Source organism: Schistocerca gregaria, chromosome X (assembly GCF_023897955.1).
Source record: "Schistocerca gregaria isolate iqSchGreg1 chromosome X, iqSchGreg1.2, whole genome shotgun sequence".
NCBI lineage: Eukaryota > Metazoa > Arthropoda > Insecta > Orthoptera > Acrididae > Schistocerca > Schistocerca gregaria.
The window spans coordinates 798,859,420-798,882,967 of NC_064931.1; the positions used below are offsets into that span (position 1 = coordinate 798,859,420).

Here is a 23,548-nt window from a genome sequence, read left to right on the forward strand (position 1 = left end):
TAATAGCTTCATCTGCAAAACTGTCTTAGACTGTGCCTCGTTCTATCTGATATACCACTTATGTACACAGAGAACAAAAGTGGACCTATCACCTCCCTGGGTCACTCCTGACAATACCTTTCTTTCTGATGAATAGTCACCATCCAGAAAAATGCACAGGGTTCCATCACTCTGAAAGTCTTTTGAGTTAGTCACATATTTGTGACTCTGTTCCGTATGTTCAGACCGTTGTTAACATTCAGCAGAGTGGTACTGCATGGACTACAAGACCACACATAAGCAGTAAAACAAACTGTAAATAATAGTAATAAAACAATGAACAGTTTAATTTTCACTTGTTTCCAAAACTATTTCAAATCACAACTTCCCATTATTTACACGCTGGTCAAAGACAGAACTGCACAGCCTAGCATTTTCGCATGTAATGATAACAAATGGACTGGAAACATTTTAACCATATATCAATGGTAATTATATTTTTGATGGAAGTGAGACTAGTTCCGCAGCTGCTGTTGCGAGTTTGCTAATTTGCTCTGAGGCTGCAATGTATTGCTTTTCTTGGTAGTTTCGATGATTTGTTTCAGTTTCATCTAGAAAATACCTGGAAACCAGAAATGACTGTACTAAAGCCAGCATAACAAAATCAGTTTGTTTTATAACATGGAAATTAACAGAATTACAAAATACTAACTCATGTTCCTCTGATATAAAAAAATACAAAGGTCTTCATTTTCAAGGTAGTCGTGCAATAATTAGTATGAAATTTGAAGTACTAGTGATGTACTGGGCTACAACCAATATTTTAGTGGATTTCAGAACTGCACATTTCCAAATCTACTGCACATGCAGGACCAAATACCTAACAAATAATCAACACAATCTAAAAACTTGTAAAACTCTCATATTTACCATTAGTATTTATTATATTTCTTTAATTCTTATATGTTTTAGAATTTTTAAAGGAACAAAATCCTATAAAAGTATTTTGTCAAAGTTAGTCACATGAAGCATAAGTTTGGTTGTATGCTTCCCATGATTAATTTTGATGTGATACTTTATATCAATAATGTGATACTTTATATCAATAAGGTTTTGTTCCTTTGAAAATGGCTTGAGATGTTGAAATGCTTAAGAATTACAGGTGGGAGTTTTATTATAAGGGCAGAATATGACTGCCACACCTCACAAAGCTTTTATGCAATATGTATTTACAATTTACAAATTTATGGCTGGAATATGAATATTTGAAGGAGTGAAGGTAATCACTCATTGTACAGATGTGGCACTGAGTAGCTGACACACACATATACAAAATGTAAGTAGAGGTAGTTCACAAATGTCTGTGCCATGAACATTTCTTTTTGTAGTACTTGTTTCATGAGGGGCAGGTATTTGTATGCTCTGAAGAGTTGGAGGATTTTATGATAGAAGATTTGGTATCATGTTTACGTGCCTGTTGACCACCTGAGTGTGTTAACTGTATACTGAGCAGTTACCTTTACTCCATCTACTGTAAAAAAAACTTAATGGGTTATCTTCCAATTTTATAAGTATTTTTTGTCATATATAATTTTCAAATAATAATCTAGTTTGTTCATACCATTCACAGTACTAACTTGTCCTTGATATTCATAGTAGAAATGGTATATTGTTTGATAAATGCCAGTAAGCACACTTCTTCAGGTAATTTTGAGGAAGTCATGTGCTGTTAACTCACAATATCTGAGGTTTCATGTAACAAAGGGGTAAACAAGACCAGTGAAGCACATAATTTGGTCTTCTCGTTTTTTTTTTTTTTTTTTGTTTTTTTTCCCCCCTCAGGAAGGGCATTGTTGAATGCTTAGTTACAAGTTGAATCTTGTTTATGTGGATGTCTACCACACAACATATGAATGATACTGTGAATGATTACTTCTACTCTTTCCATGGCTGAGATATGAAGAATCACTTTGTCAAAAATCTGTAGAATTTTCTGTCCTGTTTTAACACCTACTTGGTGAGTAGGGATCTATCCTCATACACAAAGATTATATTCCATGCTGAATTTTTACATCAATGCATTACTGTTTATGTAAGATTTTAGAAAATAATATATCTTGAAACCAAATGAGTCATCTATTGTAACCTAGTGTTATGACAGAAAGAAGCAGCATGGCTCAGATGTGTTGAGCTTTTTTTTATATTAGGTTTTGATTTGTTAAGATGTCAGACTGGCTCATTCAGCATGGCAATGGCTTTTCCCTCTCCAATACCAGTAAGGATTAAGCTAATACACCAAACAAAAGTATATTACAGTATAACCAGTTTAACAAAAATTACTTTTAGTGAAAGTGTAGTTTATTTCTCAGATATCTACTCAAATAACTAACTAAAGTTGCTTATCATTATTGCAAAGAAAATACAGGGCTTTTCACATACAACACAGGTGTCACATCACATGTCGCACAAGTACTAATACTGGAGGGAAGAAGGCTCTTATCATCACACGTAATTTGGCCCCATTCCTCATACTTTGGTGGGCAGTGTGTTGGTTTTAGCCAAACTAACTGAGTTAAATAGTTGGAAAGAATTCCAAGAAAACTGTTGTGCCATTTAGCACTTGAGACTGACGTGTCAGTTAGCTAGTTAAATGGTTGTGTGTTTCATTGATTAATCACATGGTACGGTAGCCGTTATGACGTGGAATATGTCAAGTGCACAAGAAATGCACATACGAAACAAAATTTTTTAATATATATGTATTACAATACAGAGTTAAATGTTAATATTTCTATTATTTATCCCATTTCCTTAAATGGCACAAAATGCATATAGAATATTTATAGAGTTATTTATTCCTATTTAAGAATTCATCTATGGTACAGAAGGAGTTGTCAAGGAGATATGATTTCAATTTACTTTTTGAAACTATTACTGCTGTCTGTCAGACACCTTATTTCATCTGGTAAATTGTGGAAAATTTTTATAGCAGCATATTTTACTCCGTTATGTGCCAAAATAGGTTGAGCAAAGGATAGTGTAAATATTTCTTTTTTCTGGTATTATAATGTTGAATATCACTGTTGTTTTTAAACTGGTCCATGTTGTTGAGAACAAATTTCATTAGGAGTAGATGTATTGTGAGCCTGTTGTAAGAATTCCCAATCTTTTAAAAAGATGCCTACAAGATGTGCAACTATGAACCCCACACATTATTCTAACCACTTCCTTTTGAGCAGTGAATACTTTTTGTCTAAATTTTGAGTTAGCCCAAAATATTATTCCGTATGACATCAGAGAGTGAAAGTATGCGAAGTATGTTAGCTTACTAATTTCTATATCCTCAAAATTGGCATTTATTCTGATCGCAAAAGTTGCTGAAGCAAGTCACTTTCGGAGATCCAAAATATGAATTTTCCAATTACGATTCTCATATATATGTACACCCAAAAACTTAGTATGCTCTACCCTGGCTACTGACTTCTGTTGATGTGTTATATTTATTGAAGGAACTGCACCTTTTTCCAGCAGAAAATTGGATGTACTGTGTTTTTCAAAGTTTAGAGCAAGCCCATGTGCAGAGAACCAATTAATGACTTTTCCAAAGATCTTATTTGTATCATTTTCAATTGGACTGTCTCTTACTGGATTAATAATGATGCTTGTATCGTCAGCAAACAGTATCAGTTCGGCTTCCTGCTTAAGATAGGAAGGGAGGTTGTTCACATATATCAAGAACAGAAGGGGGCCCATGGGTGAACCCTGTGGAACACCTAATGTAATTTCACCCCAGTTAGATGAAGTGGCAAACTTATTTAAATCAGTTGACCCATATAAGGAAACTTTTGCATCCTGTTCTGTATGTATGACTTAAACCACTCATGTGCTATTCCATTTATACCACAGAATTGTAATTTCTGTAACATAATGTCATGGTTCAAACAATCAAACACTTTGGACAAGTCACAGAAAATTCCTATTGGTGACATTTTACTATTTAAAGACTCTATTACAGAGGCCTGACAATGGCATATTTTAATCTGTCTGGAAAAATACCCTGAGTCAGTGATGCATTACATATGTGATTCAAAACATCAGCTGTAATTGCTCCACATTGTTTGAATAACTTGTTAGAGATGTCATCTACTCCAACAGAACATTTATTTTTCAAAGATTTAATAATTTTACTTATTACACAAGAGACTGTTAGATGAAACTTAATCTGACTAAAATTTTTCAAAACTGACTCTTCCATGTACTGCCTGGCTTTTTCTTTTGAACTATTCTCACTAATTTTTTCTCCTACACTTAAGAAGTGATTGTTAAATACATTGGCTACCTGTGTACTGTTGGTTAAAATGGTCTCATTCTCTTCAACAGTAACACTACCTACCACAGTGGTTACTTTTCCTGTCTCCTTTCTAACAACATTCGATATTGATTTGATTTTATTGCTGGAGTTGTTAATTTCTTCTCCAACATACATATTTCTTGATTTCTTTACAACTTTTCTCAGTATGTTACAATAATTTTTATAGTGTAAAACTACTTCTGGATCTTTACTAGTTCTTGCCGTCTCATACAATTTTCTTTTTCTTTCTGAAGACACTTCAATACCTGTAGTAATCCAAGGTTTTTTTGAAAAGTTTGTGGTGTTACATTTAGTAATTTTCTTTGAAAAACAATGTTCAATAAGGGATATAAATTTATCAAGAAATATGCTGCACTTATCATTAGCATTTAGTTCATTATATACATCTCACCAATTAACATTTCTTAAGCTTTCTCTGAAGTGCTTGTATAGATACCGGGTTGAGTGACCTCACACTTTCACTTAATGGTTTCCAAACTGTACACCCTGTTAGATTTTGTAAATTAATCAGTTGTCTGACAATGCATTTACCACACGGAAAGCACGTGTTTGTTTTACATCCTCTTTCTATACAAATACATTATCTATTAGCGTGCTACTGCCCCGAGCTATACGTGTAGGGAAACTGATCACTGATAGTAAGTTATATGTTTTTAATAACACTTCTAGTTCACTTTTCCTATCAGAATTACTAAGGAAGTTTACATTAAAATTGCCACAGATTAATAACTTCTTCTTTCTATCTGACAGACAGCAAAATAGGGAGTCAAACTTTTTTGATGAACAGCTCTCAGTCTCCAAATGGGGACCTGTACATTGTTGCTAATATCAATAGTACATTATCTAGCTTAAGTTCACACGCACAAACCTCAAAGTGCTCATCAACACTAAATTTTCTTACTGCTACAGTTTTGCATTTATACCTTTGTTTTTCGAAAATGGCAACTCCTCCTCCATCCATCCTAGATCTACAAGTGTAAGATGCTAAATTATACCCACTTATACTGACACTATCCATGCCCACAGTTACATGGTGTTCAGACAGACAGATTATATCAATCTCATTCTTAGTTTTGAGATCATCTAAACACACTGATAGCTCATCTCCTTTATATTTTGTTCTCCTGATATTTTGATGAAGTATGTTGATACTGCCCTTGGCTTTACCCCAATTAACTGTACGTGAAGTTTCTTTTATTCTATTTATCTTGATTGTAATCTTTCTGGACTTTGGCTTTAACCTAAAAACCTGTCTGCCTGGACCCATTAACCACAGGTATCACCCCCCTGTGTGACTGTGGACCCCCTTAGAGTTTTTGCTAATAGAGAAGCTAATTTACTTTTCCCCAACCTATTGAGGTGCAGGCCATGTGTAGTGTATCCCCACCTACCAGTAGCATTTACTGGAACAACACTTATGTGAGATTTTGTCGGTGTCTGGAGCATGCTGTTCAGCTCAGTGTTAACATGCCTTACAGCAGTGTTTACCCAGGGCTGATCATGGCACTGAAAGACCTCCACAAACCCCACATTTGTGTGCTCAGTGTCTGCTCCTATTTTATCCAGGTCACTCCTAATACTGTATCTTGAGATTCATAGCCAGGCTGTTTCCTGCTCCCCCAACTATAATTACCTGATCTTCCTTCTCAAAGTCCCTGCATAGCTGACCTAAGTTTTCTGTCACCTGGCTAAGGCTAGCACTTGGTTTCACAAAACTTGTGACCTGGTACCCAGCACCTAATTTCTCCTGAAGCTCCTGTCTATAAGCAAAATTATTCTTTTCCTATTCTGGTTTGATCCCAACCTGTCTTTTTTCTTTAAGCTAATATTCTGCATCAACCTACTTTCAACTACATCTGGATGAAGCCCTTCCTCCACTTCAGATAGCAACCCAAACTGATTTACTAATTGAATTTCTGGAGTTTTTTCAACTGTTTCCCTTTTTCGCCCTTTGCTTGCTACCTTTCCCCAGTTCTCAGTCTCTTTTTCCTCCTTATCTTAGAAGCTAGATTACGGAAGGGCAAACCTATGTTTCTAGTATTTGTAGACTTAGAGAAAGCTTTTGACAATGTTGACTGGAATACTCTCTTTCAAATTCTGAAGGTGGCAGGGGTAAAATACAGGGAGCGAAAGGCTATTTACAGTTTGTACAGAAACCAGATGGCAGTTATAAGAGTTGAGGGACATGAAAGGGAAGCAGTGGTTGGGAAGGGAGTGAGACAGGGTTGTAGTCTCTCCCCAATGTTATTCAATCTGTATATTGAGCAAGCAGTAAAGGAAACAAAAGACAAATTTGGAGTAGGTATTAAAATCCATGGAGAAGAAATAAAAACTTTGAGGTTTGCCGATGACATCATAATTCTGTCAGACACAGCAAAGGACTTGGAAGAGCAGTTGAATGGAATGGATAGTGTCTTGAAAGGAGGATATAAGATGAACATCAACAAAAGCAAAATGAGGATAATGGAATGTAGTCGAATTAAGTCAGGTGATGCTGAGGGAATTAGATTAGGAAATGAGACACTTAAAGTAGTAAAGGAATTTTGCTATTTGGGGAGCAAAATAACTGATGATGGGTCGAAGTATAGAGGATATCAAATGTAGACTGGCAATGGCAAGGAAAGCGTTTCTGAAGAAGAGAAATTTGTTAACATCGAGTATAGATTTAAGTGTCAGGAAGTCTTTTCTGAAAGTATTTGTATGGAGTGTAGCCATGTATAGAAGTGAAACATGGACGATAAATAGTTTGGACAAGAAGAGAATAGAAGCTTTCGAAATGTCGTGCTACAGAAGAATGCTGAAGATTAGATGGGTATATCACATAACTAATGAGGAAGTATTGAACAGGATTGGGGAGAAGAGAAGTTTGTGGCAAAACTTGACCAGATGAAGGGATCGGTTGGTAGGACATGTTCTGAGGCATCAAGTGATCACCAATTTAGTATTGGAGAGCAGCGTAGAGGGTAAAAATCATAGAGGGATACCAAGGGACGACTACACTAAGCAGATTCAGAAGGATGTGGGTTGCAGTGGGTTCTGGGAGATGAAGAAGCTTGCACAGGATAGAGTAGCATGGAGAGCTGCATCAAACCAGTCTCAGGACTGAAGACAACAACAACAACAATTTACATAATTCCAAGTTTGTGTTTTCTAATTCAGCCTTAAGGGCACAAATTTTTGCCTCCTGTTCTGCAATTTTTCTGTCCTTTGTACATAACCTACACTGCCATGTAAGAGCCTTATTTTCTACTCTCGTTTCCTCGCCACTACTTCGCCTCAATGAAACCATAACTTACAGTCTACACAGAACACCCCCTCTTTCAAAATTCTACGGCAACCACCACATTTGTCACAATTGTCTGATAGACAAACTTAACACAAAAGCAGAAAATAAGTTGGCACAAGACCACAGTAGTTTCGTAAACTGTAGCCTACTAATCCGTAAACAAACACAAATGTAAACAAACTTTTAAACTGACTTCCAAAAGTTTTAACTACCTAAACTCTGTATGACCAGCACAAATTAATTTGGCTTTGAAGCGATAAATCTAGTCAAAAAGGAAAATCTACACTAGCACGAAATTTACACCTAAAAAACGTAAACAAAACTAGTGACTACCAACCTTTTACAAAATAATTCCTTTTCGATCTAAATATGGTCAGAAAAGCAAAACCTTCAATTCATAGCCTTGAGAAGAAGCATATACACTAGTCTAAAATGTAATATTAACTAGATTAGCTCTTATTTCAATATTAATGACTTAACTTAGAGAGAGCTTCGTATACACGCGTCTGAGCAAGTATCTACTTACAAAACTGTGCAAAAACACACACTTAAACATTATAAAGTAATGGTAGGTCATCAACTGAGCAATTCAGATACTGTTGCTCAACATTAGTAGTGTAGTTGCCTATTGCAGCCCATGCATGATGGATTTGTTGATCCTGTAATGCTCTTCTTTTCTGATATTTCATGGCTACATTTGTCAGGGTACATAAACTTGCAGAACAGTCAACGATGGAGTTCTGAAAACCCTCATCAGTTGCATCCAATTACATCCGAGACTGTATTCTGTACTTTGTTACAGCTCCCACTTCCTCTTACACAGTATTTTAATATAATTATTTAATGAAGTGGTACTTAATGGTAGTGCTTTTCTGTTTACAATTAGTTAATGAAAAACAGTTATTACAGAATGTCTCTAGTTTTATTTCTGTGTTTATGACACAATGTGTGATCTTGAGACAGCAGCAAGGACTTCCAGTCTGAACACTATGTAAAAGCCCACACTAACAGCTGGTACTGCAGCTTGGCTCTCACTTGTTTACAAGAATCATTGAAAGCTGAGCAATTATTCATCTGAAGGAATGGCAGCACAGAAACTACTTCCCTTTTTGTAAGACTTAAGAGGGTATAGAAATAAAGGATGAAAGATTATCAATAACTTATTGGAGACCCATATGTCCTTAGAAGATGAAAGTATGACTTCTCTTTATGGGCCTCACAAAGTTTGTGGATGAAGTAATTGGTTGACAGTTGCCTTTGTTAGAGGAAAAGAAACAGAGTGCCAGCACTGCTGCTGTCTTCTAGTACTCAAATGTAGGATTCTGTTTGCAAATGGGAACCACATGCAGAGCCCAGAAGTGTGTGGTTCAAAGACTTGTGCAGCTTTCAGTCCTTGCATTTTGTGACACCAACAGATGTAGCCGTTGCTGCACTAAGATTTAATCAAAAGTCAGAAAGAAGCAACCTTACAATGCCTAGATGACCAATCTAAAGGTTTTAGTTTAAGGTGTAGCTTTCTCTCCTCACAGTGTAAGACGTCCTACTGTGAGTCTATAATTTGCGATGCTGTTGTGCATCTAGCTCTTAAACAGAACATTTGAGATGTCACTCAGAGAAAATCTGACCGCAGTGTAAGTGAGGTTTTTGATAGCGCAGTCTTTTGATGTTTTGTCAGTTGCACAATGTTCACTTGACACTGACTTAGGCATAGCACAAGTGCAGCATTGGCAACATTGTCTGCTAAGCTCAACTGCTGACTGGACAATTTCATTGTCACAATGCTCCTCACACAAGAATAGTGAAACAAAAACACAAAAATCATACACTGAGTTTTTCTGTAGTCACAGATGCCATGACTGTTCGGATCACAACATGACATGTTTTTTGTTTGTAACAGTTGTGGTCATGTAGCCACTTCGTCTATGTGTATCAATGTACAGCACAGTATCAGGTTGGTGCCAATAGTTTATTACAGCACTCAAATCAAACTGATGATCCCAATGGGTGCAAACTGATGATCCCAATGAGTGAAAATGAATTCCAAGTCATTACAGTAGTCTCTGTACCCTTAATGCTGAAAAATACTCATGTTCCAGCTCGCCACATTCGTAGGGGGAAAACTATGGTAAGATACAGTATCCAACCTATTGCTTTAAAAGCCCAAATCAAAGTTTAACAAATTATTCATAAGCATGCAAACCTATAACATTATTAACTGTTCTTTCACCAGTACCATCTAACTTTTTGAGTTGGATACTTTTGTAGACTTTGGTTTACAAATAAAAAGATTAGTTAATATTATTTTTAATGTCATGTCATTTATTGACTTTTGAATGAGTGTGAAAGGAATAATTTGATTTATTTTGATGTAAACTGTGGACAGTACAAAATTTCATGTTTCACATTTCTTAATATATATTGCTACTTCTCATTTGTACAAAGGTAAGCATATGCCTTTCACTATGATGAAAGTAGTTAATTCTGAACTCAATCACTTACATGTACAGGGTGTATTGACATAGACCTCACCTAGCACGTGCGTCTTACACATGATGGTGATTAATAATCCCAATGTCACAGGGAGAGTCTGTGGTGATTCTAATGTGTACCTGCAGTTAGTTGCATTAAATGCAGAGTCAAAATGTTTCATGGTATTAACAAACCATGTGGGCTATATTAATATATTACACGCCCATTGGCAGTCAACTGCACAACCATAATATTCTAAAAATACTTACAGTAGCTGATGTAGAGTATGCTGCAAGTTGCAAATTATCTTGCTGCCCTTAATGGTCATATGATCTACCCAGGAGCAACACCTCACTAATATAAAAAAGTTATTTAATAAACTCTACTTCATAGGGCTCAAATGCAAAAGGAGCAAAAGACCATGCCAAACAACCTGGCAATCACTCATTGCCTAAAAACTACAAGTAGGTCCAGTTATTCCTGGGTAAAATGAGCTATTGCAGCAAATTCATTGCACACACCACACAGATTTTCTTTTCACCAAAATAAAAATCAGTCATCAGCTACACAAAAGTTTTATCACATTCATTTTTCTGGTTTCAACAGATTAATCTGTTATCCTCAGAAGTTTGATACTGGCTTAATTCATAGGTATGCTCATATCCAATAAGAATCAGATGATATATGCATCCTACAAATAACGGAATTAACGTTTTCCTGCTGTTTACGACATTTTTTATCGGTCCCGTCAAATTTCCTATGCCCACAATGTTAATTTGCACCCAATTTTGCATCAACATGTTTATAATTTTCCTGCAATGTACGCATTATGAAAAAATGTTGGGGGAGAAAGTATGATGCTGGCATAATGTTGGCCATCCAGTAGTGCTTACAAATATTAAGTGGTTAAGTTTCTTGACACCAGGCACTCTATTCAGTGGTATTGAACGGGTAAATGAGTAAACGTTGTAACAATTCATGCCTATCTCCCGCCACTGCCTAGCTCTATGTGGCATGGTGGTTGATGGGAGTAACTAGGTTTGTTTGAATGAAGATATCATGAACAATGACAACCATTTTCAAACTGTCTCTACTGCGTAAATGCTGTTTCGTAATTGTTGTGATCAGCATGACACCTTTGTCGAACCGTATTTAGCGTGTTTCGGCATATGGCCACGTGGAGAGTGCTAACTGACACCATCATTCACTTTGTGTTGCTCAGATGTTTTAGTGTAAACACAGCACCGGTTAAATAATTTATTCATGATCAGCAAAACATATTTCAAGAATTTATTCTCGTTGTCAAGTGCAGTATTTACGTATGTATTTTTTGTGATGTTACACAAACAAACAATGTGAGTGATAGTTTGCATGTGTGTTTGTGGTTTTCTACTTAACTGATGAGGCACAGTACCTGATAACCTCAAAAAGCTGAGTACAGTGCAATAGACGCAGAATAACACATATCCAAACACTATACAAAATACTTATTTACATATTTGCACTTGACAATGAGAAAAAATTCTTGAAACATGTCATGTTAAGCATGAAGAAATACGTAACTAGTGCGGTATTTCATTATTTAAATAATGAATGACAGCTGCAGGCTTTCCAAAAACATCAATGACGATGTTTGAAATTAAAAATTCTAGAAACATGTCATTAAGCATGACAAAATAAGTAACTAGTGAAGTATTTCATTATTTGAGTAATGAATGACAGCTGCAGGCTTTTCAAAAACATCGATTATGACATTTGAAATTAGGTCAAATGTTTTCACTTCCCTGACAGTTATCAATTCTAGTTACATCAGCAGTTCTTATTAAATAAGAAACCTTTATCAGATAATAAAAAAGGCCCTGACAAGTATTTTGATGCCTGTTATGTGCATACATCATACATAAAGTGCAAGGGGGTATCCCGTACGTAACTTTTACAGCTTAAAACATTATTTCCCACATTTTACATTTTCCCGCATTTTACACCATTTTTTTGAAGTCCCTTGAAAAGTGTAAAAGTGGGGTTTCACTGTCGCTTCATTATAGAAACAGTAGTACCACATCACAAAAAGTAATTAATATATGCGATGTGTAGCAACCACCTAACTGATAACTTGAAGGGAATTGATCATGCCCATATACAAAGTAGGAGTGTAATATCCATAGAACCTTTTAAAACCACATAAAATGTTTAGCACCACAATTTAAAAAGACAATTAAACATTGGATCAAATGTGCAACAGCAAGCTAAGCAGGTGATATGACATTTAATCGTGTTTCTAAATGCTTACATTAAACATTTTATATGGTTTCATGAAGTACAATGGATGCTAGCTCCCTTTACATGTAATTTGATTTTTATACTTGATTGGTCACTGAGCATTTGAACCAATATTTAACTATCTCTTTAAATGCTTACGTTAAACATTTTATATGGTTTTAGCACTCCTAATTTGTATAATTTTATTAAGGTTCTATGGGCGCTAGCACACCTATTTTGTATATATGTGTGATCAGTTCACTTCATGTTATTAGATTAGATTTACTTTCATTCAAATTGATCCACAGTGAGGAGGTCCTCCAGAATGCAGAACATGTCAGAAAAACAATAATACATGACAAATATTTACAACTGAAACAAATAAACTAATGTACCTTCCATAGGTCCCAACTGGAATGATCGTCATTTTTTTAAATGAACACTATATGAAAGAATTATTTTACAAATACTCATTAACTAAGATTGCATTAATGCACTGAATTTAAAATAAATGCCTTTTTAATTTATAAGGTAATAAACATATAACAGAACAATTACAATACTTATTTACAATCGACACATTACTGCACTGAAATGGTGCAGAAGTTATATTGCACTTACACACACCAACCAGTTGGTTCTACTGAGAAAGTCATCAATGGAGGAGGAGGAGGAGTTGGCCACCAATAAATCCTTTAGGCTTCTCTTAAACTGAATTTCATTGGTTGTTAAGCTTTTTATTGTTGCTGGCAATTTATTGAAAATGCATGTTCCTGAATAATGCAAACCTTTGTGTACAAGAGTAAGTGACTTTAAATCCTTGTCAAGATTATTGTTATTTCTAGTATTGAGTCCATGAATTGAACTATTGGTTTGAAAAAGTGATATATCTTTAATAAAAAATTTCATTAAGGAATAAATATATTGGGAAGCAGTAGTTAGTATCCCTAGTTCCCTAAACAGGCTTCTGCAGGATGTTCTTGAGTTCACACAACATTTAACTCTTACTGCATGTTTTTGTGCCTGAAAAACTTTAGCTTGGTTTGATGAATTAGCCCACAAGTAATCCCATATGACATTATGGAATGAAAGCAAGCATAGTACACCAGCATTTTCATTTTTATATCCTCTATGTCTGACACAATTCACATTGCAAATAGAGATTTGTTAAGACACTCGGCAGTTCTGTGGTGTGCTCCTCCCAGTTGAATTTATTATTAAGCTGTAATCCCAAGAATTTAACACTGTCCACTTCTTCTATCTGCTTGTCATCATATGTTAGGCATATACTCGTGGGAAACCCCTTACAAGTTCTGAGCTACATGTAGTGTGTTTCTTCAAAGTTTAGAGACAAAGAACTGGCTAGGAACCATTTTATTAGCCGATATTTCTAAGACCACACTTCATTTGCTATTTATTGCAATGTTCGTATCATCGGCAAACAAAATAAACTTAGCATCTGGTGATGAAAGGTAATTGATATACACAATAAAAAGTAAGGGCCCTAAGATGGAACCTTGTGGGACCCCACATGTTATTAGTTCCCAGTTGGATGATGCCTGATAGCTTAATACATGTCTCTTTCCTAATAACACCCTTTGTTTCTTGCCAGAGATATAAGATTTGAAACATTTTGCAACATTTCCTGTTACACCATAATATTCTAATTTACTTAAAAGGATATTGTGATATACACAGATCACAAAATATACCAGTTACCTGCAATCAGTCTGTTGATTGCTATGTGTTGCATATATTATGTATTATATGTGATGTGACAGTCTGCCAGTTGCTACTCATCACAGAAAACATGTATTTTTTATGGTGTGACACTATTCATTGCTTCTTAAACAAATGGGCATGGTTTTTCTTAAGCTCAACTATTGTACATTTGTTTAAGCAAATCTGTTATACTTTTTTGTTGCTAAACCATTGTACATTTGTTTTAATTAAGTTTTTATATTTTTATTAATTATTTGTATGACACCTTTATCATCCATCCTTATTTGATGATATCAGACTTCTGAAGATGACAGATTACCCTGTTGAGACCAGTAAAGTGACTTCAATAAAATTTTTGTGCAACTGATGATTGACCTTTTAGGAAAATGCATCACACCTGCTGAACAACAGCTATCAACAAATTCAGCACACACTCACGCAGATTCATAAAATGGGGGAGGGGGAGGGATGGAGTCAAATTTCAGTTGTCTACTGTTTATCAAGCAGTTTCTCAAAATTATAGAAGCACTGGTATCTACTCGTAGCCATGGTCCTTGTTAAATTACACCTGCCATTTAGTTTTTGTTATCAATACCTCACAAAATACATCACAATGGAGTATGAGCCATGCTGTCACACAAGATGCAAGCCATCGCCCCACCAATTACCACTTGGCAACATATCACATACATGTCCGCAACATTACCAATGTCACAAATGAATTACATTCACAATATATGGCATTGAGAGTATTAATTAGTTTCATTTTTTTTCCTCAAGGGACTACACTACATTTTAGTTTACTATGGACCACAAGATACTAATTTCACTTTTTGACACATTGATGAACCTATCCGATAAACAACTGCAACAGTGGACCTTGCTTTCAGGCAATTGTAGCTATGTGAACACCAGCCTACCACTAAACAAACCAATGACAAATCCCTATCATGTCTATCAATAGGTTTCAAGCATTACTTTCACAGGCAGGAAGCACTTCGTCTACTGTTAGGTGAAGACATCATGACACACTGAACTAACTCTCAGTAATATCATGGGAAGTTACTAAATTAACTGATCAGGACCTGTCTCTATGGAAAGTACCTCAGTATACCTCTCACAGTTAGCCAAAGAACCCCCACAAAACCATGTAACTGGCACTACATTTAATTGTACCTCAGACTAAATATTAGGCATAGGGTATTGACACTGATCACAGAAGTCTGTGTGCATAAAGATAATCACATCCAAGCTTTGTCATCACATTTTCCAACTACTCCATCAGGCACACAGACTAATGTATAGAATGAAGGCATTGGCCTGCTATTATCAAACACGCTGTCCAGCCCTGCTAATCTTGTGTACCAACATATCAGCTTCAAAGTAGCAATTTTCCCTTTGGCATAACCCTTATCATCTATGAAAGGCTGCCCCAATGCTGCAACGTTAAGCATGAGCACTTGCAACTGACCCTAATCTTGCTCGCAGGCAGGTGTAGGTGGCATTGGCAACTTTCCAGATGGCCTGATTCCATGAATTCTACGCATATGCAACCTGCTTCACCACAGCTGTCTGCTTGAGCTTGACCAGTAGACCACACCCATATACGCTACGGCCCAGCTGCAAGACTGCCCTCACATCCGCTATTTGCCAATCCCTGCCTGCCCTGTGACCCTGCTTGCCAAGTTGCAATCGGGCAGGCATGCGAGCCACAACAGCCTGATCAAGGGGAATCGGTAAAGATTGATTTTGTACACCAAGTTCAGAGGTTATGTGGTTATTATATAGGGTGCTCTTTCAAATGGTCTTTATGTTGCCCAGATATCACCTATGATGACCTAATCTACAATATGCGCAACGGAAACTATATTCGGTAATAAAGGGAGCACTACTCACTATATAATAAGATAATGAAAAAAGCATATTTGTGCCATCAACTGTACAATTGTACATTTATTCTCTACCAGTTTCAGATACAACTATCTTCATGGAAAACAAATAGTATACATCAATGAATCAAAAATACATTTTTGTGATTGATGTATACTGTTTTTCTCCTGCGAGGATGGTTGTTGTAAATGAAATGAGTAGAGAATAAATATACAATTGTAGAGCTGATGGTGCAAATATGCTTTTTTTTAAACGTTTAACAGCCATAGACAGTCACCTAAGAAAACTTTAAGATAATGGTCCAAAATATATCTACGGCACACTCCACTCCTTTTTTTCAAAGCAATTAATTAATAAATCTCACTGCCTCTTCTTTCTATTAAGTGCCCAATTATGAGGCAAAGTATCTAGCACAAACATTTAAGTCCCAGATGAATTACATGGAACAAAAATTCCTGAGGGCACTCTGACATGCTTCCATGCTTACTAGCATGTCACCACAGTAAATAGCAGCAGACTGGCAGTGAGTTTACATGGTTGCAAACAACTGATGATCTTCAACTTGGTGCTCCTGACTCTGGGAGCACAGGTACCATGAAGACACCTGTAATACTATATATGCACACTGGCCAGGACTCACAAATTTGGCTGTAAACCATGGTGGACCAAAGGGATCATCACAGGTAACAGGGTTGTAGCCAAACAGGAGAAACCTGTGTGGCACTGAAACTAGTTTTGGCCATGAAACCTAAAGAATGAGACACCCTGATAAAACCATGGCAGGACCCAAGTAACTGTGATAGACTGTGAACCACAGCCGACCCTAGCCTACAGTGCGGCCTCTCAGTAACATGCAATACAAGGACAATTAAAATTCCTCATCTCAGCCCCTGGCAAATCTTAAGTACTTCTTCCTCCTCCACAGTGAGACTGTTATGCGGAGACTATCACTTGCAATGATAAGCACATAACTGCAGGAGGATGAACCATTTTGTGCAACAGAGGAAGCACCAGCCATGGTGACTGCAGAGGCACAAACTCCAAAGCCCTCTTCTCCACAACCTATTGTCCCTGAGACCCAGATTATGATTACTGCCAGCTCTGAGCCACTGGTGACACTGATGGGAATACTCACCATTCTTCCCTCCCCCTCCCCCCCTCATCCCCCCCCCTACCCATTCACCACTACCAGTTCCAGTTCTGCCTCAGGAATTATTATTGCTCCTATGAAAAAGTTAAAGGGAGGACAGATTTGTATCTGTCCTGTCATGCAACATTGAAATATGAGTGCACTTTACTGGTGAAAATGGTATTTGCATGCATCCTAGTTCTCATCCATGATGGGCACACACAAAGAGGTTGTATGAGGAGCATCAGTAAGTAATGCAACACATCTTTTTCTAGGCCAATTTCAGTAGAAAAAAAAGTGGAACTTGTGGGATATTGTGCAATATTCCCACTTCAGCCCCTATAGCTACATGAAGTTCCAATAGGTGGCAGTGGTATACACAGCCTTCAAAACGGTGTCATAATGGAGATGTATTCCAAGCAGAAAGTTTTCACTAAGTTTCATTTGGCAGAAAAGTAGAGCATTACAGATATTCATAGTCACATGCATGCAGAGACCTATCAGCGAACAAAAGCATAGTGTATCATTGTGTGAGGCATCTGTCATCATCACAACAAGGTCGCACAAACCTGTCCATCCTCCAGGATGCTCACCAGTTGCACACAGTAGAGCCCCGCAATGTCAGAATGAGCAGACACTCTCATTCGAGCTGACTGATGGATCACAATCAAACACTCCACTACACAACTCCACGGGGTGGTCACTTTGATGTTGTCGTGCGAACAAAGCTGACTGTCGGCACAGTGGCTTATGCGAGCGATCTCTGTTGGTAGTGCTGACACTATCGTCTACCAGTTGGGATACTCAACATGTGTGCCCACTGTGTTTCTCACTGCCAAACAGAAGACCATAAGAGCAACAAAGGACCATCTGTGTGGAATTGCTTGCACATTATGAGGCTGATTGTGACAATTTTTTGTCAAAAATCATCAAAGGTGATGAAACATGGGTTCATTGCTTTGAACCGTAAACAAAATTGCAGTCCATGGAGTGGCACCACACCACCTCTCCTCAGAAGAAAAAGTTCAAAGCCATACCCTCAGCTGGCATAGTCATGCCGATTGTCTGTGACTCTGAAAGAGTTATTCCATTTGATGTCCTCCCTCATGGTGCAGAGATCAACTCTGAAGTGTACTGTGCTACCATCAGGAAACTGAAGAAACAACTTCAGCATATTCATCGCCACAAAAATGCAAACAAACTTCTCTTTCTCCATGACAATGCAGGGCCTCACACAAGTCTGTGCACCCAAGAGGAGCTCACAAAACCTCACTGGACTGTTCTTCGTCATCCATCCTACAGCCACAGTCTCATACCTTCCGACTTCCATTTGTTTGGCCCAATAAAAAATGAACTTCGTGGAAAGCAGTATGTGGATGAGGAAGTTATTGATGCAGAAAGACTTTGGCTCTGATGCTGACCAGTATAGTGGTACCATGCATGAATAAGGTTGTTGCACTGAACAGAGATTATGTTGAAAAATAGGGTTTTGTAGCCAAAACAGTTGTGAATAATATGGTTTATTGGAATCCTAAAAAAAAATCAAATTACTTTCAGAAAAAGAAACTGTTGCGTTTACTTACTCGATCATCTGCTGAGCAAGATGTATGAAACAGACGAAAATACCTCAGACTTCAAGAAGAATATAATAATTCCAAACCCAAAGAAAGCAGGTGTTGACAGATGTGAAAATTACCAAACTATCAGTTTAATAAGTCACAGCTGCAAAATACTAACGCGAATTCTTTACAGACGAATGGAAAAACTAGTAGAAGCCGACCTCGGGGAAGATCAGTTTGGATTTCGTACAAATGTTGGAACATGTGAGGCAATACTGACCCTACAACTTATCTTAGAAGCTAGATTAAGGAAGGGCAAATCTATGTTTCTAGCATTTGTAGACTTAGAGAAGGCTTTTGACAGTGTTGACTGGAGTACTCTCTTTCAAATTCTGAAGGTGGCAGGGGTAAAATACAGGGAGCGAAAGGCTATTTACAATTTGTACACAAACCAGATGGCAGTTATAAGAGTTGAGGGACATGAAAGGGAAGCAGTGGTTGGGAAGGGAGTGAGACAGGGTTGTAGTCTCTCCCCGATGTTATTCAATCTGTATATTGAGCAAGCAGTGAAGGAAACAAAAGAAAAATATGGAGTAGGTTTTAAAATCCATGGAGAAGAAATAAAAACTTTGAGGTTCGCCGATGACATTGTAATTCTGTCAGAGACAGCAAAGAACTTGGAAGAGCAGTTGAATGGAATGGATAGTGTCTTGAAAGCAGGATATAAGATGGACATCAACAAAAGCAAAACGAGGATAATGGAATGTAGTCAAATTAAGTCGGATGATGCTGAGGGAATTAGATTAGGAAATGAGACAATTAAAGTAGTAAAGGAGTTTTGCTATTTGGGCAGCAAAATAACTGATGATGGTCGAAGTAGAGAGGATATAAAATGTAGACTGGCAATGGCGAGGAAAGCATTTCTGAAGAAGAGAAATTTGTTAACACCGAGTATAGATTTAAGTGTCAAGAAGTCATTTCTGAAAGTATTTGTATGGAGTGTAGCCATGTATGGAAGTGAAACATGGACGATAAATAGTTTGGACAAGAAGAGAATAGAAGCATTTGAAATGTGGTGCTACAGAAGAATGCTGAAGATTAGATGGGTAGATCACTTAACTAATGAGGAGGTATTGAATAGGATTAGGGAGAAGAGACGTTTGTGGCACAACTTGACCAGAAGAAGGGATCGGTTGGTAGGACATGTTCTGAAGCATCAAGGGATCACCAATTTAGTATTGGAGGGTAAAAAACGTAGAGGGAGACCAAGAGATGACTACACTAAGCAGATTCAGAAGGATGTAGGTTGCAGTAGGTACTGGGAGATGAAGAAGCTTGCACAGGATAGAGTAGCATGGAGAGCTGCATCAAACCAGTCTCAGGACTGAAGACCACAACAACAACAACAACAACAACTACTACTACTACTACTACTACTACTACTACTACTACTACTACTACTACAGAGTGAACTGGAGTGTTTCCACATATTCCATTGATTTTTATGGTACTCTGCATTTTGTTATGAGACTGGCATTTGTGCTTATGTTAGTTAATAAATTTCACAGAAATTCACGCACTCTGGCATCGATAATCATGCAAGACATAGAACATAGGCTGTCAATCTATGTTGGTTTACAATATATCAAAAATACTTCCATGTGAAAGGTAATAAGCAAACCTCCCACTACTGATATGTAATGAGTGCACTAACACTATTCTTGTGATACTGTTATATTAAACACACAACAAGAGCTCTAAAAGAACACAATACCTGTAATTAACCATCATTCCATAGGAATTATTTAAACCACGAGCAGTTAAGTCAGCTCTCCAATTAAGACGCCACATTACAGCCCCATTTCGGAGATGGAAATTTGCTGGAACAACAAAAAGTCCATTAACACAAAGATTGCTGCAAGGACTGCGAGTACAATGTTATACTACATTAGAGCTTACCACAATCACTTTTTGTGAATCACATTATAAATACACAGCAAGCCTGAATTTTCCATTCACAACAAAATTAAACAATAAATGCCTGGCTCCCCATCCTAGCAAGCAAAGAGGCCCCAAAATTAGCTGATCCCAGTTAGAAACAACATCAGAGAGAAAAATTCTAGACTACACAGAACTCCCTTTACACCAAGATGTAGCCCTAGAAACAGACTTAAATCCTGGTCACTTTTATGGAAAATCAGCAAAGACCTGCAGGGTTTGGTTGGTTAGTTACTTAGTTACGTGTTCCATTGATCAATAGCACAGAAAAACCGTTATGATGTGTAACGTGTCAAATGCACACGAAATGCGCAGAGGAAACAAGTTTTTTTTCCCTTTCTTTTACATTATAGTGTTATACCTAAATATTTCTATTATCTATCCCATTCCCTTAAATGGCACAAAATGCATATATTATATCTCCAGATTTATTTACTCATATTCAATAATTCATCTATGGTATAGAAGGAGTTGTCAAGGAGGTATGATTTCAATTTGTTTTTGAAACTATTACTGCTGCCTGTCGAACATTTTATTGCATCTGGTAATTTATCAAAAAGTTTTATAGCAGCATATTTTACTCCTTTATGTGCCAAAGTATGTTGAGCAAAGGATAGTGTAAGTCTTTCTTTTTTCTGGTATTATAATGTTGAATATCACTGTTGTTTTTAAACTGGTCCATGTTGTTGAGAACAAATTTCATTAGTGAGTAGATGTATTGTGAGGCTGTTGTAAGAATTCCCAATCTTTTAAAAAGATGCCTACAAGATGTGCAACTATGAACCCCACACATTATTCTAACCACTTCCTTTTGAGCAGTAAATACTTTTTGTCTAAATTTTGAGTTAGCCCAAAATATTATTCCGTATGACATCAGAGAGTGAAAGTATGCGAAGTATGTTAGCTTACTAATTTCTATATCCTCAAAATTGGCATTTATTCTGATCGCAAAAGTTGCTGAAGCAAGTCACTTTCGGAGATCCAAAATATGAATTTTCCAATTACGATTCTCATATATATGTACACCCAAAAACTTAGTATGCTCTACCCTGGCTACTGACTTCTGTTGATGTGTTATATTTATTGAAGGAACTGCACCTTTTTCCGGCAGAAAATTGGATGTACTGTGTTTTTCAAAGTTTAGAGCAAGCCCATGTGCAGAGAACCAATTAATGACTTTTCCAAAGATCTTATTTGTATCATTTTCAATTGGACTGTCTCTTACTGGATTAATAATGATGCTTGTATCGTCAGCAAACAGTATCAGTTCGGCTTCCTGCTTAAGATAGGAAGGGAGGTTGTTCACATATATCAAGAACAGAAGGGGGCCCATGGGTGAACCCTGTGGAACACCTAATGTAATTTCACCCCAGTTAGATGAAGTGGCAAACTTATTTAAATCAGTTGACCCATATAAGGAAACTTTTGCATCCTGTTCTGTATGTATGACTTAAACCACTCATGTGCTATTCCATTTATACCACAGAATTGTAATTTCTGTAACATAATGTCATGGTTCAAACAATCAAACACTTTGGACAAGTCACAGAAAATTCCTATTGGTGACATTTTACTATTTAAAGACTCTATTACAGAGGCCTGACAATGGCATATTTTAATCTGTCTGGAAAAATACCCTGAGTCAGTGATGCATTACATATGTGACTCAAAACATCAGCTGTAATTGCTCCACATTGTTTGAATAACTTGTTAGAGATGTCATCTACTCCAACAGAACATTTATTTTTCAAAGATTTAATAATTTTACTTATTTCACAGGAGATTGTTAGATGAAACTTAATCTGACTAAAATTTTTCAAAATTGACTCTTCCATGTAGTGCCTGGCTTTTTCTTTTGAACTATTCTCACCAATTTTTTCTCCTACACTTAAGAAGTAATTGTTAAATACATTGGCTACCTGTGTACTGTTGGTTAAAATGTTCTCATTCTCTTTAACAGTATCACTACCAACCCCAGTGGTTACTTTTCCTGTCTCCCTTCTAACAATATTCCATATTTATTTGATTTCATTGCAGGAGTTGTTAATTTCTTCTCTAACATACATATTTCTTGATTTCCTTACAACTTTTCTCAGTATGTTACAATAATTTTTATAGCATAAAACTACTTTTGGATCTTTACTACTTCTAACTGTCTCATCCAGTTTTCTTTTTCTTTCCAAAGACACTTTAATACCTGTAGTAATCCAAGGTTTCTTTGAAAAGTTTGTGGTGTTACATTTAGTAATTTTCTTTGGAAAACAATGGTCAAAAAGGGATATAAATTTATCACGAAATATGCTGCATTTATCATTTTATTTGGCTCATTATATACATCTCCCCAGTTAACATTTCTTAAGCATTCTCTGAAGTGCTGTATAGATACCGGGATGAGTGACCTCAACACTTTCATTTACCGTATTTACTCGAATCTAAGCCGCAGTCGAATAATGAGACTCGAAATCAAGGGAAAAAAACTTCCCGAATCTGGGCTGCTCCTGAAGTTTGAGACTCGAAATTTAAGGTGAGAGAAAAGTTTTAGACCGCCCCTCCAAATCGAAACAAAGTTGGTCCAGTGTAACATGAAACACAACTGAGGTCGAATGGATGAAGATATAGCTACAGTAGTTTGGTTCAAGTCGTAAGCTTAACAGTTAAGCTTTACCAAGTAGCCATTGCTATGTGCTAGGTGCTCCATCCGTAGTTATACTGGTACCCTTCCTTTTTCACGTGCTTCGTCTGGTTTGAATTGATTGCTTATTTTGCTTTGATCTGTACCGTTCTCTTTGTTATAGGTGTTTCCGTCACCCTAAGCTGAAAATGAATTATTTTACTGTCATGCATTGTTTGTCGCATTCTGATAATGGGTGTTTACGACCTGTCGC

General features: G+C 36.8%; 1 protein-coding gene across 1 annotated transcript in view; it reads right to left on the minus strand.

Annotated features, from left to right (window-relative positions):
* Positions 1–299: 299 nt before the first annotated feature.
* The window catches only part of LOC126299387 (malonyl-CoA decarboxylase, mitochondrial-like), a 97,550-nt gene continuing 74,301 nt past the window's right edge, over positions 300–23,548 (minus strand). The window contains exons 10-11 of the mRNA XM_049991255.1: positions 20,440–20,545; positions 300–601 (exon numbers count right to left, since the gene is read on the minus strand). Coding sequence (XP_049847212.1) covers positions 472–601; positions 20,440–20,545 — 236 coding nt within the window. The 3' untranslated portion in view covers positions 300–471. The remainder of the gene's footprint in view (positions 602–20,439; positions 20,546–23,548) is intronic.